General features: G+C 45.0%; 2 protein-coding genes across 15 annotated transcripts in view; one reads left to right on the top strand and one right to left on the bottom strand.

The window, feature by feature from the left end:
- Window positions 1-23,318, top strand: part of LOC144770585 (uncharacterized) — a 655,819-nt gene that overhangs the window by 195,485 nt on the left and 437,016 nt on the right. For 8 of the 14 annotated variants that reach the window (XR_013598934.1, XR_013598933.1, XR_013598936.1 and 5 more), the window contains one exon: window positions 2,871-2,934. The exons of 4 other annotated variants lie outside the window; for them this stretch is intronic. Coding sequence is in view for 4 of the 10 variants with exons in the window: in XM_078655237.1 (XP_078511363.1) it covers window positions 2,871-2,934 (64 nt within the window). In the remaining 6 variants the exon portion in view is untranslated. Of the gene's footprint in view, window positions 1-2,870; window positions 3,008-23,318 lie in introns of those variants that run through there. 2 more of the 14 variants (XR_013598935.1, XR_013598940.1) reach the window with 2 other exon arrangements.
- Window positions 3,250-23,318, bottom strand: part of TBC1D17 (TBC1 domain family member 17) — a 738,599-nt gene continuing 718,530 nt past the window's right edge. Inside the window, exon 17 of the mRNA XM_078655234.1 lies at window positions 3,250-4,902. Within this exon, the coding sequence (XP_078511360.1) occupies window positions 4,690-4,902 (213 nt within the window). The 3' untranslated portion in view covers window positions 3,250-4,689. The remainder of the gene's footprint in view (window positions 4,903-23,318) is intronic.

Here is a 23,318-nt window from a genome sequence, read left to right as displayed (position 1 = left end):
GGCAGGCATGTTCATAAGGCAAGCTAAGATAACTGACTTAAAACACTTACAAGACGCAGAAGAAGATTGTAGCTGACAGCTGCAACAACAGCCCTGGTGCAGGAGGTGGGAGTAGGTGGCATCAAACTCCCTAATACAGCTCATGCCGTTACATATTTTACAATTTTGTTTGCACATTGTGACTGGTGATGGCTATGTCCACTGCGGCCCACCTTTTCTGTGCTCATCTTCCCCTGCAGCAGGAGTCAATGTTCCCAGGTAGGGATGGATAACTTTAATGTGTATTTGTCTGAAGTAACAGCTTTTCTTTGCCGTGACAGAAAGTTACAAAAAAAACTGGAACGAGGGATCTTCATACTTAAGAGTTGCTTCAGAGCTATGTTTGGGGAAAGTAATGGCAGTGGAAAGTCTTCACATGTTGAATAAAAAAATTTCAATCTGGAGAACTCATCCGCTGAATTAATTCCACCACAAGCTCCCTATAGTGGAGGAATTTCTATAGATTTTATTTTAACATCTCCTTGTGACAAAAAATAAAATTCAACTCCACCTTTGTCGTGTATGTGAAAGATGTTTAACCGCATTCACTTGGGAGAATTGACTATTTTTCGACCATCAGTAACACGTAGAGAGAAAATAATGTAGTTAAAAAATCATGGACATTGTTATCAGCGTCAGAACAAAATTTCAGTTAACTATAAAAAAACAGTAAGAGGGAAAGTGAAGGGACAGGTAAACCTCACTATGATATAAATGCATCACTGTCACAAGTTTATAAACACTGGAAAGCTTAACAAGCAATTCTATACCCAGTCCTCAACAGGCATTACTATTACAGAGGTACACTCACAGGAGCTGCCAACAAAGGAGTATAAAAAAACTCTTTAAAAAACAGACAATATGCTAAGTCATTGATTCAGTACACTCACTGGAAATTAGTCAACCAAGCTGAAATAATGACTTGGCCCATTTATCATATAGTTAAATCCACCCTGTAAGAAAATAATTATCCCCTTACTGAAAAGGGAAAACATTACTCACATAAATAAAAAGCAATCTAAATTAGGGGAGGGCGCAACTTCTAAACCAAATACTGGCACCCATGTGATAGAAACAAATGCTCTGAAAATGAGTCTGTCCAATCCACCAAAATTACTCCGAGAACAAGGTTAACACTCGTCTGATTTAATCTAGGTTTCAGGCACAGGTTCTGTGAAGACATGCTTATGGAAGTGTCCAGGGACAAGAAACCCTGGTGGTATTACTAGACCCTGGTGGTGTTACTAGACTTATCCTGGACCTTAAACATTATCAACCCAGAGTTCTTTCTAGCCAAACTGTTCACCATTTGTAAAACAAAACGTACACCCTGATGCTGGTTTAGTTCCCTACTCATCAATCAGAAACAAAAGGTCGAGTTTGCGGACTGTGGGTCAGTTGAATAATCATGGATGGTGGAGTCCCTTTTTTTTAATGCTAGCAAATTAACCCATTGATTTATCTTATTAGGCAACATGGTCATGATTTCGGTCAATGGATTTATGGGAAGAGACAAGAAAAAGAAGAGGCAGATTAGTGTCGGCTGGCTGAAAACTGAACTCAGCTAAAACTAAGAGGGAGATCATACAAAGCACAAAGGTCCAAGTAAACATTATTGGGATATCTGGGAACTCATTACACCACACGAAAACAAATCTAAGGTCTATGCGTTCTCTATGGGTGAAGAAGTCAGGCTAGTCAGTGGATCAATGGTCATGTCTCTGAGGACAGAACGAGGCTTCACTGGGTCACAGAAAATTATCTGAAATTCCATATGTTTAATGCCAAAATGAGAATAACCCTCACAACTCTAGGAGACCTTTGAGTGTTACACTCTTAACCAATATATTTTCTCACCAAAGGGCAAATAGGTGAACATTCTTAGAAGGGAGAAAAAACATGTTCTCACTGTGGGCAAAAGTCTGGAACAATCTGCCCGTACACATGAAAGGCGTCCCCTCAATTGCACGCTTCAGGAATGGTCTTAGGCAAAATCTAGAACCACCATTCTTACTGTTGGAGCTTCACTTACCCAATATCTTTGTTTTTTATTGCAACACACAGACACACACACCACACCCTTAGGGACCATCACCTTTATCAGATTTGCTACAACAGCAAGTGAGAAATTCCCCATTATGATTTTGGGTGGCTTGGACTCACACCGATGTGTTTAAAAGCATGGAAGCCTCGAACGATAGATACAAAATACACCTCCTTAGAGGATGCTAATTTGGAATTTGCTGTTTTTATCCGAAAACAAAAAATTTACATTTTTATCAATTTTGAGCTTTGTAGTTATGACTCTGAAAGTGAACCATTTTTTCAATTAAATATTGTTATCTATGTTCGTAGCAAGACTTATTATATCACACATGCAGATTTTCAAGATGGTCTAAATGTTTAAAAGCACTGAGCCTCAAATTCTATGCTAGTGTTCTTGCAGCTGTTGATTTCAATAGGAATCCATTTTAATTGTTTCTAATCGTTTACTGGCAAAAAGGGTGAAAGTAGTTTAGTACCAACAAGTTATTGCAATTTCTCTGTTTGCACCCAGTGATGTAGGGGTTATCTTCTCGACACCTATCAAGTGGCTCTATCCTGGACATACTAATTTCAGCAGGCTGTGCTAAGAATTCAACTTCCGAGGCATTCTCTTTTGAACAGATACTGCCTGCTTCTGAATCCACCTTAAAATCAGATCCCATTTAAGCGCTGATTTATATAGCTACCTGTGATACTTTGTTTTAAGTTTTATGAACGAATATGAAGGTCTAGGTTTTCAAGCCCTTCCTTGCACTCCATACTAACAGCCCTTTTATCTGTTTCAGAATTGGCACGTCTTGAGAGTGAAGGACATCCGGGTCTTCAGCGATCCCATATTTAGCACCAATGGTAAATAAATTAGATAAGGACTCTGTGGAAGAGCTTGGATTATTCCCAAGCCACTTCAGCGAGTTTTTCCACATCCCCACCATGTTCATAGTGCCTGTGATTTAAGTTTTTAGTATGTTGCACTTATATTTGGACAGACATCAAAAAAAAGAAATTACCCGTGGGTTAATGAATACCCTGTAGCCTGAATGGATGTGTTTAATACAGTGTGTGGGTAACGCAGTTTCAGTAATGTTTACTCCAGGGAAAGTACTTTATGTTTACTTTACCTCTGGCAGAATAAGCAAAAAAGATAATGCAACATCCACAACTGTGTGCGATTTTCTTTCATAGCCAAGCTGGAGAATCAAGTTTATTACTGCTAATGTGTAAAACGAACAGCCAAATACATACTATGCAAGCCTGCAATTACAGATGTATGAGTGATGGACACTCTGATGAACACAAGAGAAAACCAACTCAGGCTTAAGCACACAACATACATGCAGACAACTGTTTTTAAAAACCAAGCATTTGAACACATGCTTGCAAACACACACATAAAGACTGTCCCTTATGTATAAACAGAAAGTTTTTAAAACACCCTTACCACTAAAAATGGCAAGCAGACACCTGCATACACATCAAAACTATCAAGACAGATTCAAAGCAAATTATTTGAATGCCTACAAACAAGCAGACACACGTTTGCAAACACAGATGCAAACATACACACCACACCATCATCTATTAATACAAGGAAGATCACTGATTCCATGAAGTGCGCATTTACTATTCTATATTCAGTTTATATTTGGAAACTCTCGAATAGTGGAGAAGCGGAGAAGTGTGGCTCAATGGTTAGAGCGGCAGACCCTGATGCAGAGGTCTGGCCCGGGACCAGGGTTCAATTCCCGACGCGGCAGGGTCTTGGGCTCAATGTCCGCGGACTCGATAATTCTCGCCTCGGTGCCTACTCTAATCATGGGTCCCACTCTGCAACTCTGGGCAATAGCTTGCTTAATTTCCACAACGGCCCCAATAGCGCTGGGATGCCTGGCTTCACCTTGGGGGTGCCCAGTAGGGAGCATCTCACAGGGAAAGCCAGGATGGGTTCCACAGCGGTATACAGTGCCAGGATGCCCCGAGATGGGGCGGCAGTGCGCTTTACAAGTATACCTACATTTACATTTACATGGACAGACAGACGACCAACGTAAATGTTTCTGATCTAAACGTTAAAGTACTTAAAAAGTGTTAGTATATTATGAGGCCCAGTCCTCACAGTGCACCAGGTACTTTAAAGTTAAGAGTTAGTAAAGCTTTGTCAGACAATCGAGAAATTGCTTTATGCATGTCCCGCACACACTCTGAGACAACAGATGCTGTCCAGAAACAACATTCTTGCAAACATGCCCTCACACAAAGCGAAACATGGTTAAAACGCTACATATGAAACAGGCTCTAACATTCAAAATACAAGCAAAGCATGTAAGACACACGGTCAGAAAACACAGACACGGTGCGGTGCATTCAAACCAGCTCCCAGAATCATGTGATCCACATATCCTATTCTACAATACTGCCAGTGCGACCCCAGAGGCGTCACCTTCGAACGGCCAGGGAGCTCTTTATTTAAATACAACAGAGTTAAATGTCTTGTTTTCGATGCGCTGATCACACAAGGCCCAGGTTGGTTCCTAGTTAAAGTGCACTTTGTAAAGAGTTGAGGTTATGGCCCCCTGGATGGAGCGAGGGGAGGTCCAGCATGGTCAGTTAGGGAGACAAGCTCTGCGAGGTGGCACTGTCCTCCGTGGGTAAGATCTCGATGCTGCTGTCGGGCTGGCTGGCTGAGATGCTGTCGGTGAGGTCCAGCTCCCGGGCCTGGGTAGGGGAAAGAGGCTGCGGAGAGATGCCATTCTCCGTGCTGGGGGTCGTTGATTTGCTGCCTACGAGGCCGAGGACTTCCTGGACGTTACGCGGCAATTCCTGTAGTTTCAAAAAAAGAAATGTAAAAAAGCTGTGGAACTCACTGGAACACTATGAGCACAGTATGCAAAGGCTGCTAGAGGATGGACAGGACACATCAAGGGTGGCTGTTGGGGCAGGGATGAGGTGGATTGCCGGCAAGCTTGAGATGCATCGACAGAGCTCTTCATAAGAAAACACTAAGGAGCTGTTGCAATAGTTTTGGGCACTGCTCCCTTTAATACACTGATAATCCTTGCATACTCCTGTCATGAAGTGGCTCCATCCGGGATACATTAGTACATTTTGAGAAGCTCTTAGAGCTTGTCTGCACCCAAACCCATAATTACCAAATTACCACAAGTTACTGTAATTCCAAGCCATGTTTACATCTCCTTGTAAAGTAACTGCATGAGACCATCTGTTTCATACTGCACCCTCTTCCCCTGGTCGGGAAGTTGGCGATGGAATTGGAACCTATATGTGACCGTAGGTTGTTACCTTAGGGCCCGCTGTTCCAAAACTCCAGCACCTAGAACACACTTGCAATGGGAATTAGCAATCCTATTCAACCTGATGCTGCGCAATGCTCTTTGGCTAATTTGTTCGTTTATTATTTTTAATTGCCCTAGTTTACTTACCTTTAAAATTGAGTCCTAATCTTGTGTGTATTCTAAAGCCTGACTGGGCATTGAGTTTATTGTGTTTAATTAACTGACTCATGTTGTATCTCAGGCTCTTTTTCAGTTTCTTACCCACTACCAAAATCTAGAGTAAATCACGATTGCACAATTGTAGCTATCCTTGCGGAATCAAGCACCAAAGCGCAGTATCTTAAGTTATCTAACTCAAGTGCAACAGTAATGGTGGCCCTCTTAGATACTGCTCAATCCTGCTCTGCAAAAGCTTCAGTTGGTGTAAAACACTGCAGCCAGAGTAGTGCTGGGCCTTAGAAGAAGTGCCCATATGTCCTGGGCCACATTCTCTCCCCTAAGAGCGATTTATTTATGTTGCTGGGAGACGGTAATTTTAATGTAGATGATCCTCAATGCAGAGCTATTGGGCAGTTAATTGAGGCTATGTCGGATTTTAAACTCTTACAAAAGGTTCATGGCCCTATGCATAAAGGTGGCCATATTTTACCTGAAATGTTTTCCAACCTTCAACCTTTTCCATTAGTTTGGTCAGATCACCCCCTAGTCCCCTTTTACATAAATATTTCTACGGCTCAGACGTCTAAGAATAAACAATTAGACACAATCCCTCCATGGCACTCAATTTCAGATTTAGATCTGAACAAATATGTTTACAAGTTATTGTGAATTTATCAGGGGGTATTGATGAGGGGGTCAAATCTTTTGATCTAGACCTGAGGATGGGATTTGATAAAGTAGCATCTCTAGTGTGGCCCATTCGGAAAAGAGTCTCCGCTTCCGCAAGCAGCAAAACTCACCTGTAAAAAGCTGGAGAGAAAATGGTGTCCTAAATATGCCCTCGAGGACAAATTCATATATACAGTAAGCCCTTAAAAAGTTTTAGGAAAAATATCAAGAGAGCGAAAGCCAATATGATTTCTAAACAAATTGCAGAAGCAGACAGTGCGCCAAGAACTATTTTTAAAATAGTAAATTCCTTTCAAGTCAAGTCAAATAGTGCTTTATTCGAGTAATTACTCATAAAAGCAGAATATACACAGAATATTAAAATTGAATTAAATTTTCAGTCAATCACAATGACACTGCACTATTGAATTCATAGAGTACACAATTATAAAATTTCCCTCAATTAAATAATTTAAAAAGAGTTTAGTACATTTCAAAAAACATAGAAGGTTATAAAAACATTGACAATCTAAGGAGCAGTGATGGCAAATTCATGGAGACAAATAATACAGACAGAGAATAGTTAAACAACTAGCAGTCTCTATCTGAATACCAAAACATTCATAGTTTTATGGAAGGTTATAAAAACATTGACATTCTAAGGAGCAGTGATGGCAAATTCATGGAGACAAATAATACAGACAGAGAATAGTTAAACAACTAGCAGTCTCTATCTGAATACCAAAACATTTGTAGTTTAGAAAGCAATGGTAACAAAATCCTAAAGACAAATTTTGCAGACAGAGAATAGTTAATCAACTAGCAGTCTCTGATCGCCCATGCCCAACCAATATATTTAGCTGTGGCTATTGTTATCCATGTAAGTGAGCTTGAACATATAATACGGAGGGCAACAGAACTACAGGACGTCCCAAGGTTCCTGCACATAGGTGCTAACCAGACACGCCTTGGAGCACAGTAAGCTTTACAAGAAAACAAGAAGTGACCAAGTGTTTCCTTCCCCGTACCGCAAGCTGGGCAGGTGTCACTCCCCCCTGTACCCCATTTAGCAGTCAATGATCTTATTGGTAGGGCTCCAGCTCTCAGCTGGAATAAAAGCTTTCTGTCACCTGGCTTTGAGGTAATATCCCAATACAACTCCAAAGCGGGATACAGTTTAACCTCAAGAAAACCCACAGACATAGCCCCATTGCTAGATCTACTCAGGCTCCTGTTAGCAACATTTTCCCAAAATATATTTTTTAGGGCAGACTTGGTGGGAAATAATGCACCTGCTGGATCTAGCCATATAGAACTCAACCCAAGCTCAAACAGTGTGGCTTTCAGTGACTTGAGCCAACTTATTTTATGGAAGGTATCCGCCTTTATGACATCAATGAAACCTTCAGCATAATGCGAGAGCTCGGGAGTGGTCCTAAGCCTTCGCCAATACAAGATTGGTCGTAAGCTGGCCAGGTCCTTAATTTGTTTCCTACCAAGATCGTATCTTAAAGGCAACAGCGGAGTGCTTTTTGGTGTGCCAGTGAGTGACCGTAAAAATTTGTTCTCTGAGGTTTGCAAGGGATTCAAATTTTCAAAGCCCCACATCTCCGCACCATAAAGTGCGGAACCAATTGCCTTTGCTTCGTAAACCAGCAAAGCTGGCTTAACAGGTTTAGTCAAAGACTTCCTGTGTTCTGAGTTAATGGCACCCGCTAGTTGTTTGTGTCTCAGAGTGGCAATATTTATATGCTGACTCCACCTGTTATTGTCTGCAATGTGGATACCCAGATATGTAAACGAGTTTACTACTTCAAGAGACCGACCGCTCATAACAATTTTGGACTTAAAATTGCGGTGCAGATTAAAGATCATAAGTTTAGTTTTAGTTGCGTTCACCTCTAATCCATGTTCCCCACAGAAATTTTCAAAAACTAACAGAGCACGCTGCAAGCCACTAGGGGTTTTAGATAGAATAAGCGTGTCATCCGCAAACATTAATATGGGGATTTTTAGACCTGAAAGAGAGGGAGCATCTACTAAAGCTGGTACCATACGGGAGACAACACCATTTATGAACAAGGTAAACAAAGTTGGAGCCATTGAGCACCCTTGTCGAACCCCTCGCTCAACTGGAAAGTCAGATGTGACCATCCCATAGCCGCCCCACTGAATTTTAGCAAAAGTGAGCTCATGGAGGCGCATTATCAAGGTCAATAATTCCATAGGAACCCCCAGACTCTGTAAAACTTGCCACAATTTGGCCCGTGGCACCAGGTCGAAAGCAGCCCTTAAATCGACAAAAGCCGCATATAGGCTGCCTCCCCCGAGCACCACGGTCTTCCACTGTAGCAATTGAAAGCGGAACACTTGGTCCACCGTGCTTGTTGCCCTTCTGAATCCCACTTGGTAGGGTGATAAGATATTATTGTCCTCGGCCCAGTCAAGGAGCTTATTTACAACCACACGTCCAACTATTTTCTGCACAGTGTCTATAAGGCTTATTGGCCTATAATTACCTGGCTGTGCGCGGTCACCCTTTTTAAACACGGGGATGATCACAGCTCCTCTCTCCATGAGGCCAGGACCTCTGCTCCCTTAGCGATGAAATTAGTAAGTAAATGAATATATTTACACCATCGCTCTTTATCATTTAAAAATATATCGGCAGGGACGCCATCCAACCCGGGAGCACGCCCTCTATTCACTGCATTAATGGCAGACATAACCTCCTTATAGGTAAAAAGATTACCTTGGGAAAAGGTCATAATGAACCTGTCCTCACCTGTAATCTGAATATTAAGAGTGTATTGTGAACTAAAAAATTCAACCCAATCCTCTTGTGACACATTATTATTAGGGGGTTCCTCTACTCTCTCACTACCCCATTTGATGATGTTCCAGAACACTCTGGAGTCCTTCCTATCACTAGCTTTTTTCAATTTACACCAATGTTGCTCATCCCAATCTCTCTTGGCTTTCGCTATGCAGGCTTTGTAACCCTTTCTGGCTAAGCAGATGGTCGCGGGCTCCCTCCTCTTGATGGCATGACCCAGAGCAAGTCGAGCCGCCCTACATTCGGCGTTGTACCATCTTGCATCTTTATAAGCTATTGCTCCATTTCGCTTAGCAGGTTTTAAAAAATGTTCTTTGATCTTGCCAAAGAGGGTATCATGGATGTTGACCACATCCCCCAAGCCAGAGGAGGAAACACAAATTGATTCCATAGCTAATATAGCTTGGTCAGTTTCATAATTAATAGTATCAATGGCCTGCGGATTGGTCACTACACTAGCCCACTTGAGCCTGCGCATATTATTTGCTGGGATGATCAAAGGCGGAACAAGAGCATTCGAGCAGATGGAGTTAGACCTAGCAGTCCACCATTTGTGCTCCACGCATAGGGGGTTGTGGTCGCTCTCGGGTCTCACGACAACCTCCATGTCACAGACAGATGGCCACAGAGTCATGCTACAGATTACATAGTCTATTCGACTTTTATGTCTCCCATTATCAAAAGTCATAGAGCCATTTTTATCCCGTGCTGTTCTTCCATTCAGAGCTCTCAGACCTTTTTCGAGACACATGGCATTCAGAGCTATTATGTCCTCAGTCCAACGTATGACTGGCTTCACTTGTAACTCAGGGATACCCCAATGGGAGTCCACTTCTGCTCCACAGTCGAACTCACCCGCGACCAAAGGCTCGAACGTCCTATTAAGGTCGCCTGCAATAACAATATTATTGTCATAGGAATATATATCAAGAAAGTTATCTAAGGCAATTAATACTTCGGATCGGCCTCCCTTAGCACTTCTAACATATATATTATAAATGTCAAGTGACCCTAGAATATCATTAGTTATCCTGATCAACTGGATGTCATTGTGACTAGTCCCTATACTTTTGGTTGTGAATTTAAGGGACTGTCGGACCCAAATTGTGAGACCCCCCATTGGTCTCCCTTTTGGACCCTTTATCGCTGGTACAGAAAAATTTAGATATCCTAACACAAAAACAGGTTCGCAAGCCCAAGTCTCCTGGAATATGCACACATCGAATAAGCTTACAAAGCCAAGCCAGTCCCCACAATCTAGTTTAGAGGACAGCCCAGCCAAGTTCCAAGAGATTAGATTCGCCCCCCCAGAGAAACGGCCAACTAACACTTCAGGAATAACATGCGGGATTCTAGGCTCACCTGCTACTAACACTACTGGACTTAACTGGGCTATATTGCTTGTAGTAGCACTGATACCTGCCCCCTGAGAACCGACTACAAGATTGCAGTGAACAGTAGATGGGACCGTAACTGTTTGAGGATCCCTCTTGCCAGAAACGGCCCCCGGTTTAGTCTTCATCCCATTTCTACAACAATTGACATTTTGGACGGGCAAGCTGCATAAGCTCTGATCGGTTGTAGCGGATACTGCTAAACTTTTGCCCGCAGGAAGTCAATCGCAATCGTTCAGATTAGAAAGAGCTGAATACCTATTCTCCAGATTTAATCCCCACTCAGTAGGTTGGGTAGCCCTCCTCCCCTTGGTTGAAACCACATTCCATCTTGTCCTTAACGTACACCGGTTAGGAACGCTCCCACTCTGATAGTAAAAGAAGTCTAAAGTGAGTGGAATAATCTCAGTAGATCTACGCTGTGGCGGTAGAATATTGGGCAATATGTTGGTCAAAACTTCTGGGTCTGAGAAATTCAAAACGACACAATCACCCCTGAATCTTTTTGGACTGTTTCCGATCCACTTCACCTTCCTGGCCATAACTAGTTCTTCTGCCAACTGTTGCTTGCCCCAGGGAGTTATCTTCATGTTATCTGTCAGCCAGTGTAGGGCTTTGGACAACAAGGATGAAGTAGTTTCATCCTGTCCTGGAGCCAATGTGGGAACGTTAGCTAGGACCAGGACTAGAGGAGAAGCCTCAACTATAAGCTCAACCGAACCTTTCATAGGTTCCGGGGCAGTAGGTACAACTGGAGGGCCAGCTTCCCCCCGCTCACCATCTAATGTAGCTACCTGAGGAGCCACCGGTTGGTTGAGCAAAGGGAAGGCACCGCCGTCGCCCACATGTGTAGTGGTGCCTAGCACTAGCCCAGCCCTATTAGCGACTTCATCTGGCAGCTTTTCTACTTCAGCTAATGCTTTATTCAATAGATCCCCTAATCGGTTCACCTCGCTAGTGAGCTTCTCTATCATGCCTACCAATGGCTTTACAATACCCTTAACCTTTAGGTCTATCATGCCCGACAGTTTTTTAAATTGCTCGTTTGCTAAGGACATGGAATTATCATCAATTGATCCATCTTCCTCCACCACTATATTACTAGAGGGGTTTTTCCGGCTTGATCGAAGCCCTCCACGTTTGGGCTGATTCTTTCTGACACCTCTAGTACTACGCGGTGCAGGCACTGGGGTAGGGGCTTTTTTCTCAGTTAGATGTACTTCAGCCACCTCCTCATTGTCACTCTCTTCTACTAAACAGCTTATCTGAGCCGAAAACGCATTATCAACATGGTCAAATATTGCAGCAGTGCTACTACTGTTGGCTAACTCAGGAGATTGGGCCAAGTCTGGTGCCAATAAGGTGGGTGTAGATGATTTAGAAGATACACCCAACCCAAGTGAAGATCTCCTTTCGCTATTGATTTTAGCAACTACCTGGACTAAGTAGTTGTCCATAGTATTTCTAGCCGGAGATAGCTTTTTACTAGACATAGTGCACCAGTATACAGTAATCTTTCCAAGAATCCTATGTGTATATGTTGACGTGTTATCCCAAACCCCCAGAGCAGCGTAACCGCAGTTCAACAATGTCTGTAAACAATGGAGACCGAGTAGGACCACGAGCAATGGAAAAGTCTCACCTTGAAGGTAACGGACAGAGTAACTGGCCCAGCCCAGTCTCTGCCAGTCTCGGACTGTCTTAGACTGTCCGCCCTTAGTCCGGGCTTCGTCCGGCGCGTCCCGCGCGCGTCCTCGCGGGACGAGGGACCTGCCGGTGCTTTATGCGCCACCTGGCGCGCTGTTAGCTGGCGTCGTCGCCTCCCCTGGAGGCTGCTGGGAGATGGAGTTCGACCGGCGGAGCCAAGCCCGGCAGGTCGATGACGAAGACGGTGTGGCGGAGCCAAGCCCGGCCGCTGCACAAGTAGGTGAAGAGCCTCGGAATATCAGGCTACCAGAGAAGAAAGAGAAGAACTTTCTCAACCCTGATGCTGGCTAACAAACTATTCTGTCATCTCAGCGGTTTGCCAATAATGTATCAACTTTTTTCTATAAAAAAGTGGAAAGTTTTTTCTAAATTTAACTACGTAAGGACCGTAGAGTCCCTTAGGGCACTTCAAGCACAACGTCCTCATTGGAAAGACTCTTTTTTAGGCACGTTCGAGAAAATATCCTTAGCTGATTCAGTATGGATCCTTCAGAAAGTTAGATTTGGCTCCCCGATGAATGTTTGTCCTCCACACATTTTGTCATGGGGTGGACCTCTTTAAATATTCGAAACAACTCCTTATTTAGTTTGCCTCTGGAATCTGGATCTGTTCCCTTAGTCTGGGAAAAGGCGCTGGTGTTGCCACTTTTAAAAAAAACGAACTTGGATCTGCTTAGCCCAGGCAATTACAGACCTATCTCTTTACGCCCAGTTCTAGGACAAAAGTTAGAGACACTGGCCAACCTCTAGACTACTAGACACATTGAAAACAACTTTCATCACCCATCACAATCTGGCATTTGTGCCAGCTTTAGTACTGAATCAGCCCTTTTTGAGGTAACAGACTTCAATAGAACCAAGCCCGACCTAAGAAGAAAATCTCTAGTAATCTTCCTTGACTTGTTCGATAGAGTTTCACATGATATCTAATTGCAGTAGTTGGAAAAGGAAAACATAGTCGATATTACCTGGAATTGGATAAAATCCCATCTGCCCAGTAGAAACGAAATTGTTCATCTTCCTCAATACACCTTGTGCTATATGGAGATGAGTTGTGGTGTTCCACAGGGGTCAGCACTTAAACCTACATTGGTTAATATTTATATGGCCCAGCTAGCCCCTATCGTACAATCTTGGGGCTTCAAGCTTGTGTCATGAGCAGATTGAATGCATAATAGCTGCCTATGCCTCAACTTGAATAAATCTGAAATATTGTTTTGGGGTACCTCTTCTCCTCTTGATATAATGAAAATACAGCCTACAAGGTTCGGTGAACCCCCTTCGCCAACATCTGTTGCAAAAATTTTGGGGTGAAAATAGATATGACCTTCTCATGTAAATTTAATGTAAAGTCTACTGCAGGGTTTGGGTTTTCTCTACTGAAATCTTTCATAAAGATTTTTAAATTCCTTCCTGGACCTCTCAGCTGCTTTCAACACCGTCTCCCACCACACACTAGGCACCAGACTCCACAACGTCATTATCTGAGAAAAGGCCCTCAACTGGATAAGCTCATTTCTAACAGGCAGAACTCAGGAATTCAGACTCCCACCCTACCTCTCAGAACCAACAAAGACAAGATGCGGAGTACTCCAGGGATCCTTCCTCAGCCCCACCCTCTTCAACATCTACATAGCCCCCCTCGCAACCATCGTCAGAAACCATGGGCTCAACATCGTCTCCTACGGCGACGACACCCAGCTCATCCTCTCCCTCACCAAGGAACTCAACATCACCAGGCACAAATTCTAAGAAGGGATGAAAGGCGTCGCCACCCGGATGAAGGACAGTTGCCTGAAACTAAACTCTGAGAAAACAGAAGTCCTCATCCATGTCTCCACCCCCTCAGCATGGGACAACACCTGGTGGCCTCTTGCACTCAGAAACCACCCCCCACCCCGACAGACCATGCACAAAACCTCAGGATCATACTGGACTCATCACTCACAATGAACCACCAGATCAATGCCATATCCTCAGTCTGCTTCAACACCCTCATCATACTTCGGAACACGTTCAAATGGATGCCCTCAGAATCCAGAGAAACAGTCGCACACGCCCTCATCACAGCAGACTGAACTACGGCAACACCATCTATGCCGAAATTAACAAAAAACTCCTATGCAAGCTCCAGACCATCCAGAACACCGCATCCAGACTGATCCTGGACATCCCCTGCTGCAGCCACATCACCCAAAACCTCAGCGGCCTTCACTGGCTCCCCACTGAAAGAAGAAGAACCTTCAAGCTCCTCATGCATGCATACAAGGCCCTCAACAACATCGGGCCAGCATATCTAAACAACCGCCTCTCCTTCCACGCACCCAAGAGAAACCTCCGATCAGCCGACCTCTCTCTGGCCACCATTCCATGCATCTACAAGACCAGAAGTGGTGGAAAGTCTTTCTCCTACCTCCAGCCAAGACCTTGAACGATCTCCCCTTCCACCTCCGGCAAAGCCCTACACTGCTCCAGTTCAGGGAGGACCTCAAGGCCTGGCTTTTCAGATGACCACAGCACTCTACGGAGCAGCCCCCTCAGCGCCTTGAGACCATTACGGGTGAGTAACTGCGCTATATAAACCCCTGATTGATTGATTGATTCCAAAGGTCACTAGGAAAGATATTGTCCATGCAATAATTACATCAATATTAGACTATGCTAATTTTCTCTTTCTGGGGGCACCTTTGGATTTGAGTAATAGGCTACAACTTGTTCAGAACGCAGCAGCTCCTCTTATTCTGAACATCCCCAAATGTGAGTCAATTCAGCAAGGCCTGAAAGCTTTACAATGGTTACTGATCAAGCAGAGAATAAAGTTTAAAACCCTCATGATTACCTACAGGTCTGTGCATAAGAGGTGCATGGTCTATATTCAGGATAAAATTAAAAATATATATATCCCTAGGGCCCTCCGATCTGAATGTGAGAAAATGGGGACTGTTGCAGTACCCCCCACTTTGTGCCTGGCTTTTGATGCAACTTTGACTGCAGATTACTGGGTACCAGCTGTCCAGGTTCCCAGTACCTTTGTTCTTTCCCTGAAACGGATCCATAATTGGCCCTGCAGGCCCCTAGTAAGTCCATGGTAAAAGGTACATGGGTACCTAGGGCATTGGGACTGAGGAGGGTCCCCTAGAGCCCCCTCACCTAGGCCATGCAGACTGCCACTGCAGCATGCATAGCCGAGTGCAGACAAAACAACAAGGTCAACATGGCGCACTACCTGTGTGCTATGCCAACTCGCACTGCCCAAGATATAGGTAAGTCTCCCCTCTAGCGGCCTTACCAACCCTAAGGCAGGGTGCGCTCTATCACAGGTGTGGGAATATCTGCATGAGCAGATATGCACCTACAGTATTAGGGTCTATTTCTTAATATTGTAAGTGCTAGGGAAGCCATAGAAAGTACATGGGCTGGGAACTTGACAACTCGAGTTCCACAGCACCATGATGGCTTCACAGAACCAAGGAGTGTTTGGCACCAAACAACTCCTTTTAATAAATCCACACTGATGTCAGTGTGAGATTTATTAAACCATGTACTCAGAGGGCACCTCAGAGGTGCCCCCTGAAAACCTACCAACCCTGCCACACACTGACATGTTTCTGTACCCCTGGGGAGAGCGCCCATGCTCTCTGGGACCAGAAACAATGCATGTCCTGGGCAGGGGTGTCACATCTCCTCCCCCAGTATGGGCCAGTGCTCGAGGAGGGGAGCTTCAAAGGCTTGCCGCCTTTGTAATGCAACCCACAGCCTTTTGCTGGTAGCAGCAGATGACAGCCCCTGGTTTACATCCTACTGTGGGCAGGAAAACTTAGAAGAAAAGGAGGTGCGTCCACCACTGCCAACTGCACCTCTCATGTGGAGGAGAAGTTAAGCACACTTTTCAGTCCCCTCTATCTTGAAGATGAGGGGGCTCCTCCAATCAGGGTTAGGTCTATGGCCCCTTCCCCAGGAGGGTGGCATAATTGGTATGGTGCCCATTGGCTCTACCTGTTACTCCTCTAAGATGCCCCTTAAATCTAGTGTTTAGGAGACTCCCTCAGACCTTGAAGGTAGATTTACGATAACCTAAAAAGAAAGAAGACATGCCTGAAGCCGAACCTGCAGAAAAGCCTGAAGACGACGACTGCCTTTGCCCCAGCTCTCTCGGCCTGTCTCCAGCTTCAAAGAGCCTGCAACAAAAAGGTGACCTGTCTTGCAGCCAGCAAACTCTGAAAACCCTGGCAGGACTGTTGCCTTAGAAAAAGACTCCAATCTCCTGTGGACAGCGGACCTTTCCAAAAGAAATGAACTCCAAGGACACTTATGGACTGTGTCCAGGTGGCCCACCAGTCCAGTGAATGCCTCCCAGCATCCTGACCTCGAATCCAGCATTGGCTGACCTTCCCGACCTCCATGATGATGAATGCAGTGTAAATCTGATGCCCCCCCCTCGAACGCAACTCGCCCGGTAAGAAGAAATCTGACGTCTATAGATACCCCCACACCCAACCCTGTGACCCCCCACATCCCAACTTGCCTGTGCTGTTGCAGGATTTTTGCCTACACTCGCCGGTTCAATGCTCGGAGCCTATTTCTAAAAAGAAGGCTCTCCATAGGATTGTATTTAACTCTAGATGCTTTGTTTGCACCCTGCACCCGGCTGCCCCTGTGCCGCTGGAGGTGTATGTTTAGTGCTGTTTTGCAGCCCCCCCCCAGTGCTGGTCCTAGCCCTCAACGCTTAACCCCTTCAACCAATTTACTTGCCTGCAAACAGTGTGGCTTGGAGCACCCCTAGTCTCTATTGAAAAGCATTGGACTGATTTTGACCTCTGCACCCTATCCCGCTGGTGGTGCAGTTTTGGTACTCACCCGACCTCTGGTCCCGAAAACTGGAAGTGTAAGTGTGATACTTGCCTGTTTAACTGCATTGTTGTTTTCCTCCATAGGATAACATTGAACTGTTCAGAAATTGCACTGTCGACTTTTGATAGTGAAAAGTATTTTTAATTAAAAACGTACTAACCTTATTGCGAAGATCTTGGTCTTAAATCAAATACAAACAAAGCTTATTTTTCTAAAATTGGTTTGGATCTCCTTTTTGAGTCGTGTGTCCATTATTGGTCAATGTTGTGCAATAAATGTCTTACATTCCTCTGTGTTAGGCCTAAGGCTGCTCGCCCACACTATCACTAATAGAGCACTTTGGGTTTTACATTGAGCCCTGTACACTTATGGGTAACCTCTGAACACTGCAGGGTATAACCATCTAGTGGCATACCATATACAGAGCTTGCTTCCTACAGCGTGTCATAATATGTTTTGCATTCCTAGGGTGCATAAAGCAAGACCTGTGGTAAGATATTTCTCATTTTTGGCTCCCAGCCTATGGAACTCCCTTCCAAAACATCTTTGGGGTGCATCATCGGAATCAGTCTTTAAAGCTCATTTGAAGACTCACATGTCCAGAGAAGTGCAATAGGACCCAGCTTCATTTGAAGACCTTTCCTGTTTAGAGACGGGAAATAGGACCTTGCGTTCCCATCACAGCATAGCGTCAGGACACTCCTCTTTGGAGCATCTTTAGAAGTTGGATTAATTAATTCATTGACTATAGGTGGCATGGCCTTTTCGGTTGCTGCCAAACAATCAGAACCTAACCTGCTAAAGCTTAGGAAAGCTGCAAAGACCTAGCTTTCCCCACACATGCCCAGGCTTGAATAAGGTGTGGTGTGTGTAAGTATATAAGAGCGCATGGGTGTGTGTCCACATGTGAATGCAAAAGCATATGTCAATAAGTGTGCCAAGAGAGTCCACTTCTAGCAAAATGCCGTCCTTACATATCAAAGTGTATAATCAGATTTTGAAGACAATATGAATATATCTCCAAATATATATTAAAAACACATATTTGAGGTATATTCACCACCACTGTCTGAACCCAAATCTGAAAGATTAGTGTAACCTGTCTCCTGGTTGCCCATGAAATGTGGGTGTGGGTACCAGGAGGCAAAGTATGGGCATTTTGCATTTTTGGGTGCAGATGACAAGTCTATTTGTGGAGTGCCCTACGCTGGGAGTAGGACTTGAAGTTTCCACTCGTGTACGTGTTGATGCCTTCCGTTGAGCAGGTCTATCAAGTTGTTGTCCACCTATGGAAGATATGTCGCGAGGAAGTGTATCTGGTGATAGAGTGCCCAATGTAAGGTTTGTTGCGTTAGGTATGAAAGGGGGAGAGAGCGAGTACCACCCTGATTTTGGAAGTAATAATCTGTGATCACTTTGTCTGTTTTGATCAGAACTATTGTGCCCGAAATGAGTGTAAGGAAAGCTTTGAGAGAGAGATGTATATCAAGGAGTTCAAGGTAGTTTATTTGGTGACCATGGTATTGAGGGGTCCACATTTCCTATATGGCCATGTGGTTGAGATGTGCTCCCCAGCCGGCTAAAGAGGTATCTACGGTGATCGTGACTTGCGGAATGGGGTATAGGAAAGGCCTGCCCTGCAACAGATTGTTTCTGGTCCACCACTGAAGAAACCAATGATCGTTGGCCATCAGCAAAACTAGATCTTCCCAGTGACTTAACGCTTGTGACCATTCAGCTGAAAGGCATTTCTGTAGAGGACGAGCATGGAGCAGGGCATAGGGTACTATGGTGATACAAGACGCCATCATGGCTAATGGGCACATACAAGTCCTGACTATGATCCAACGGCTTAAAAAGAGTTAAGAGCTACTTGAATGCTAACACCCTCTGTGGACTCGGATAGGTTTTGCCTGTGACTACGCTGAGTACCACAGTTGAGATGGGTTGGATCTGGAGAGGGAACAGGTGGGATGTGGTGTCATTTATTTTGATTCCTAGGCTGTGGATCACGAGGATGGTGGCTTGGGTGTGGGCTAGGCATTGATGGTTGTGCTCTTCATCAGCCAATCATCAAAGTAGGGGAATATGTGGATGTCTCTCCTCTTTAAGTGGGCAGTTATCACTGCTAGGCACTTTGTGAAATCCCTTAGAGTGGTGGTGACCCTGAAAGGAAGTACTTTAAATTGATAATGGTGGCAGTTACCATGAAACGCAGTTAGTGCCAGTGGGTGGGAATATGGAAGTGGGCGTTCTTGAGGTCTAATGCCACCATGTAGGTGCCTTGCTGAAGTAGAGGGGTGAGGACCTGGAAAGTAACCATTTGGAAGTATTCAGAAAAGATGAATCAATTGAAAGGCCCAAAGTCTATGATCTGCCGGAGGGAGCTGTCTTTCTTTGGAATGAGGAAGTAAAGAGTGGATACTCCCTTGCCCTGATGGTTGGGGAGGTGGCTAGGGGGCACTGATTCTGTGGCCCCTTTTTGAAGGAGGGCTTGAACATCATCCTGCAAGAGGGTGAGATGTTCCCTGCTGAGTGTGTGGGTATGGGGTAGAATATTGGGAGGGGTGCGAGACATTCTAGGCAGTAGGCATGGGGACCAACTGCTGATACTCACTGGGCTGATGTGATTTTCTCCCATTGAGGAAGGGAAGGATGCACTATTCCCTGAAAAGGTGTGTGATTGCCCAGAGGATGAGGGGAGGCGACAGGATAAGCAGGGTGAGTCAGGGCTAGGAGGTGGAGGCCCCCTTACCAGAGCCACATCTAACATGGTCTTTATTGTTGTTTCCACTATATGCACCTGTGATGAACCCTCTAACAGCTTCCTGGTGGAAAGAGTGTTGCTGCCTGTGGTACAAGGGTGGGAGATCTGGGGCAGCAGCCTTGGAACATCCTCTGGCCTATTGTCTCGAAAAGCACCCCCTGTTGGATGGGGTCTCACGGGGCATGCACAGCTTTGGCGATGTCCTTTGTCAGCTTTTCCAATATCTTGTCAACCTGCAGTCCGAAAAGATGTTCCTGATCCACAAGCAGGTTGAGGAGATGCTGAGTGACCTCGGTTTGAAGCTTCAGGCATAGCATCTAATGAGGATGCTAGTATTGACCCCTAGGAAGCTGTGTCGGTGGATGGTAGCATTGGAAATAGTTTTGCCCTCTGCACATAACTCCTTACCCATCTTTCCGAATTCCTCTGGGAGATGCTTAACTAGTTCTTGCATCTTTTTCCCCTGCGCCTTGTCATAGCTGGAAAAAAGGCCTGCAGAGTTGGGTATTGTCCACTGGGTGGTGGCCTTAATCACTGCCCTCTTCCCTGCAGCATCCTCCTTTTAGTTCTTGTTTGGCAGGGTGTGTCGCTCGTTGCCTGAGCAGAAACCTGTTTGCATGCTGTGTGCATGACTCGAGAATCTTGTGGTGTGTGCCCACTGATGGGAAGAGAAGGCTTGTATTTCTTCTTGATCCGTGATGTTACGATCCTGGCCTTTACTGGCTCTTTAAAGGTGTCAGGAGCAGATCATAACATGCCCTTTAGCATGGGCATGAATTGAATCAATCTTTCGGATTTGAATAGTGTCTCCACTAAGAAACCATCTTCCTTGTGAAGGACGTGCATGTCTACCTTATGAAAGTTGGTCGTCCATGAGATCACTATGTGGTATGCCACGGTGTTGTCTGCGGAAAGGGCCTCACATGGTAGTGATCCAAATCTGTGTATCACATGGGGTCGTCATCTGTGGGCTCTGAGTGAAATGGAGCCTCATAAGGGTTGGTAGGGGTGAGGGGGCTGCCAGGCCTGTAGGAGGTATGCTGGTACCCTCTGGCGAATGTGGAGGCAGGCAGGTGGTGATGGAGAAGGTGGTGGTGGTTGCGGTGAAGGTGGCGGAGGAGAAGGTGAAAGTGGTAGTTGAGGAGATGGAGTGTAGGAAAGACAAATTATGTCTATGTCCCTATGTTTTTGAGCTTGAGAGCAACAGAGGGCTCCAAACGAAGTTCCTCCTCAACTGTTCTGAGGCAGAGTCTCTGAGGGGTTGGTGGAGGTAACTTCATCAAAATTTTCATCCATCTGAGAAAGGATGAAAAGTCTTTTCTGCCTTTCATCCAATTTTACTTGAAGCCTTTGTAGGATAGTTTGCTCTGAGTTGTTGGAGCCGGCCATCGACAGAGTCTTCAGTGTTAATGGCGGTTTCAGAGTGGACTGTGACTTTGCCGTCCATAGTGGTTTCGGAAAAGAAGCTGGCTTCACCGCCCGTGTCGAATTGAACCTTTTGCTTTGAAGGTCCAGGAGGCTTATGGATCTTAGGGCTCAGTGGCTGTGGCTGGGCGGTGCGTGTGGAAAAAGCCCTTTGGTTGGTGCTAATGGAAGCCTGAAGGCAGCAGAGGCCGTGAAGGCTGGAGAGTTTTGGATATGGAACTCAACACCAACCTCTTACAGGGGTGGTACTTTGTCTCTATGTCAATCCTCTTTGGATGCTTAGTTTGAGTGCCAGTGTGCACTCAGGACAAAGGGACCTGCTCTTCTTCCTTCTGATCAGACTCTGAGAAAAAAACTGCCTCTGGGCTAGGTGATGGATGATAGGGAGGAGTGCCCAAAGAGCTGGCGTCTTAACCTCCCTCAACTTCTAAGGGGCGTGTTCTTCGAAGATGTTGGAGATGGTTTTGAAGGATTACAGCTGCATCTTATGATGTGCCCAATGCCTGTCCCGCAGTATCGAAGGGTGCTTTTCAAACGGAACGTGAGGTAGGCCTCCCATATGGTTTGGTAGAGGTCAAAAGAGAAGCTGATGTTACAAACCTAGTGCCGGTCAGACCATTTTTACTTTGCATGGCCTGAAAAGGCGTCCGTTCCATCTATGTGTATTCTGTATGAAGGTGTCGCCTAAGACAAACGGCTTGCAACCCTGAAAAGGGTACGAGGCCCTAGCTATTGGAAGGCTATCGACTAAAGGTCAGTCTTCGAAGGATGCCATAAAAAAGGACAAATGAAAAAGCTTTTCCAAGTATTGGTGTTGCATCTTACTGCATGGGTATGAAGAAACGTGTTTGACATGCCAACTGTTGGAGCCACATTGTAATATGTCCGAACTCTATAGTGGAAAAAAACTATCTAACAAGGAGTTGGTGCCCATGTGCTTTGCCAACTGAGGGTTACAGTGCATCCTCTGACTCAAAAGAAGAAAAAGAACTTGCAAAATTCTGAGCACACCAGTAGATGGTAGGAGTATGCAGAACATATGTATCTACAGCAACACATGCTACGAGCGTATCATTACTAAAGTTAAGGAACTTGATTGTGATGGATAAAACTTCCTGTCTATTCTGCACCTTACTGAAAGAGTTTAAAAACAATACCCTCCACCAAACAACAACTACTAAGACATTGGGGGAATGAGTAGTGCAGATCAACCCTGAAAGTCTTGAAAAACATCCTTGGTAAAACATCTGTCTGTACGCTTGGGCTGTCAGACAGTCGTGTCTGGCAAAGGTATGCAGCAAAAGACCAATTGGTCACTGGCATATATCAACTATTGGGAGACTCCTAAATAGTGCAGTAAAAACTGCCATGGCTCTCGTGGAGTGTGCCTGAATGCCAGCTGAAGGCTCTTTCTTAGCCATAGCGTACCAGAGCCTAATGTATATGGTAACCCATCGTGAAGTGATATGCTTTTCCACAGCTATGCCTTTCTTGGTTCCGACTAATACCATGCAGAACTGATAATCCACTCTGTCCTGTGTTGTATGGACAGTACAGTAGCAGACAGCATGCTGAGGGGCCAAGTCAATGTTACCTCCCTTCGGTAGTGTGAAGAGGAGGAAAGACGAATGAAGGGTTATAGAATGGTCTAGGTGAAAGGCATATATAACTTTTGGAAGACGATATTAGGCAGGTGTGAAGGATCAGCTGGTCTGAGAAGCTGAAAGATAGTACCATAAAGTAGAAGTGCTGGGACTTCACTGTGAAATGGAGGTAACACCTGTGAGCAGGAAGGACTGGCACCCTCCAATTCTGCTCATTGACAGCCAGAAGGACGTGGCTCAAGGTCAATTTGTTGTGCCAAAAAAGGGTTTAGAAGTCTCAGATCCAAAGTGGTCATAAGACCTCTGTTCTTCAAGGGAACCGAAAAGAAAAAGAAGTAAAGTTCAGTGCCTCTCACCAGCAAGAGCAACATCTGCCTCCATGATCAAGGTATGTGCCAGAAGGAAAATGCTACTTACCAGTATGCATCTGTTCTTGGCATGTAGAGCTGCAGATTCTCACACTGTGCATTAGATCGCCACCTGGTGTTGGGCTCGGATGATTGCATGATGTTGTCATCTTGGAAGAAGTCT

The sequence above is a fragment of the Lissotriton helveticus genome, chromosome 7 (assembly GCF_964261635.1).
Source record: "Lissotriton helveticus chromosome 7, aLisHel1.1, whole genome shotgun sequence".
Lineage (NCBI taxonomy): Eukaryota > Metazoa > Chordata > Amphibia > Caudata > Salamandridae > Lissotriton > Lissotriton helveticus.
The sequence above is the reverse complement of the archived record's forward strand: the minus strand, read 5'-3'. Positions and strand labels throughout refer to the sequence as shown.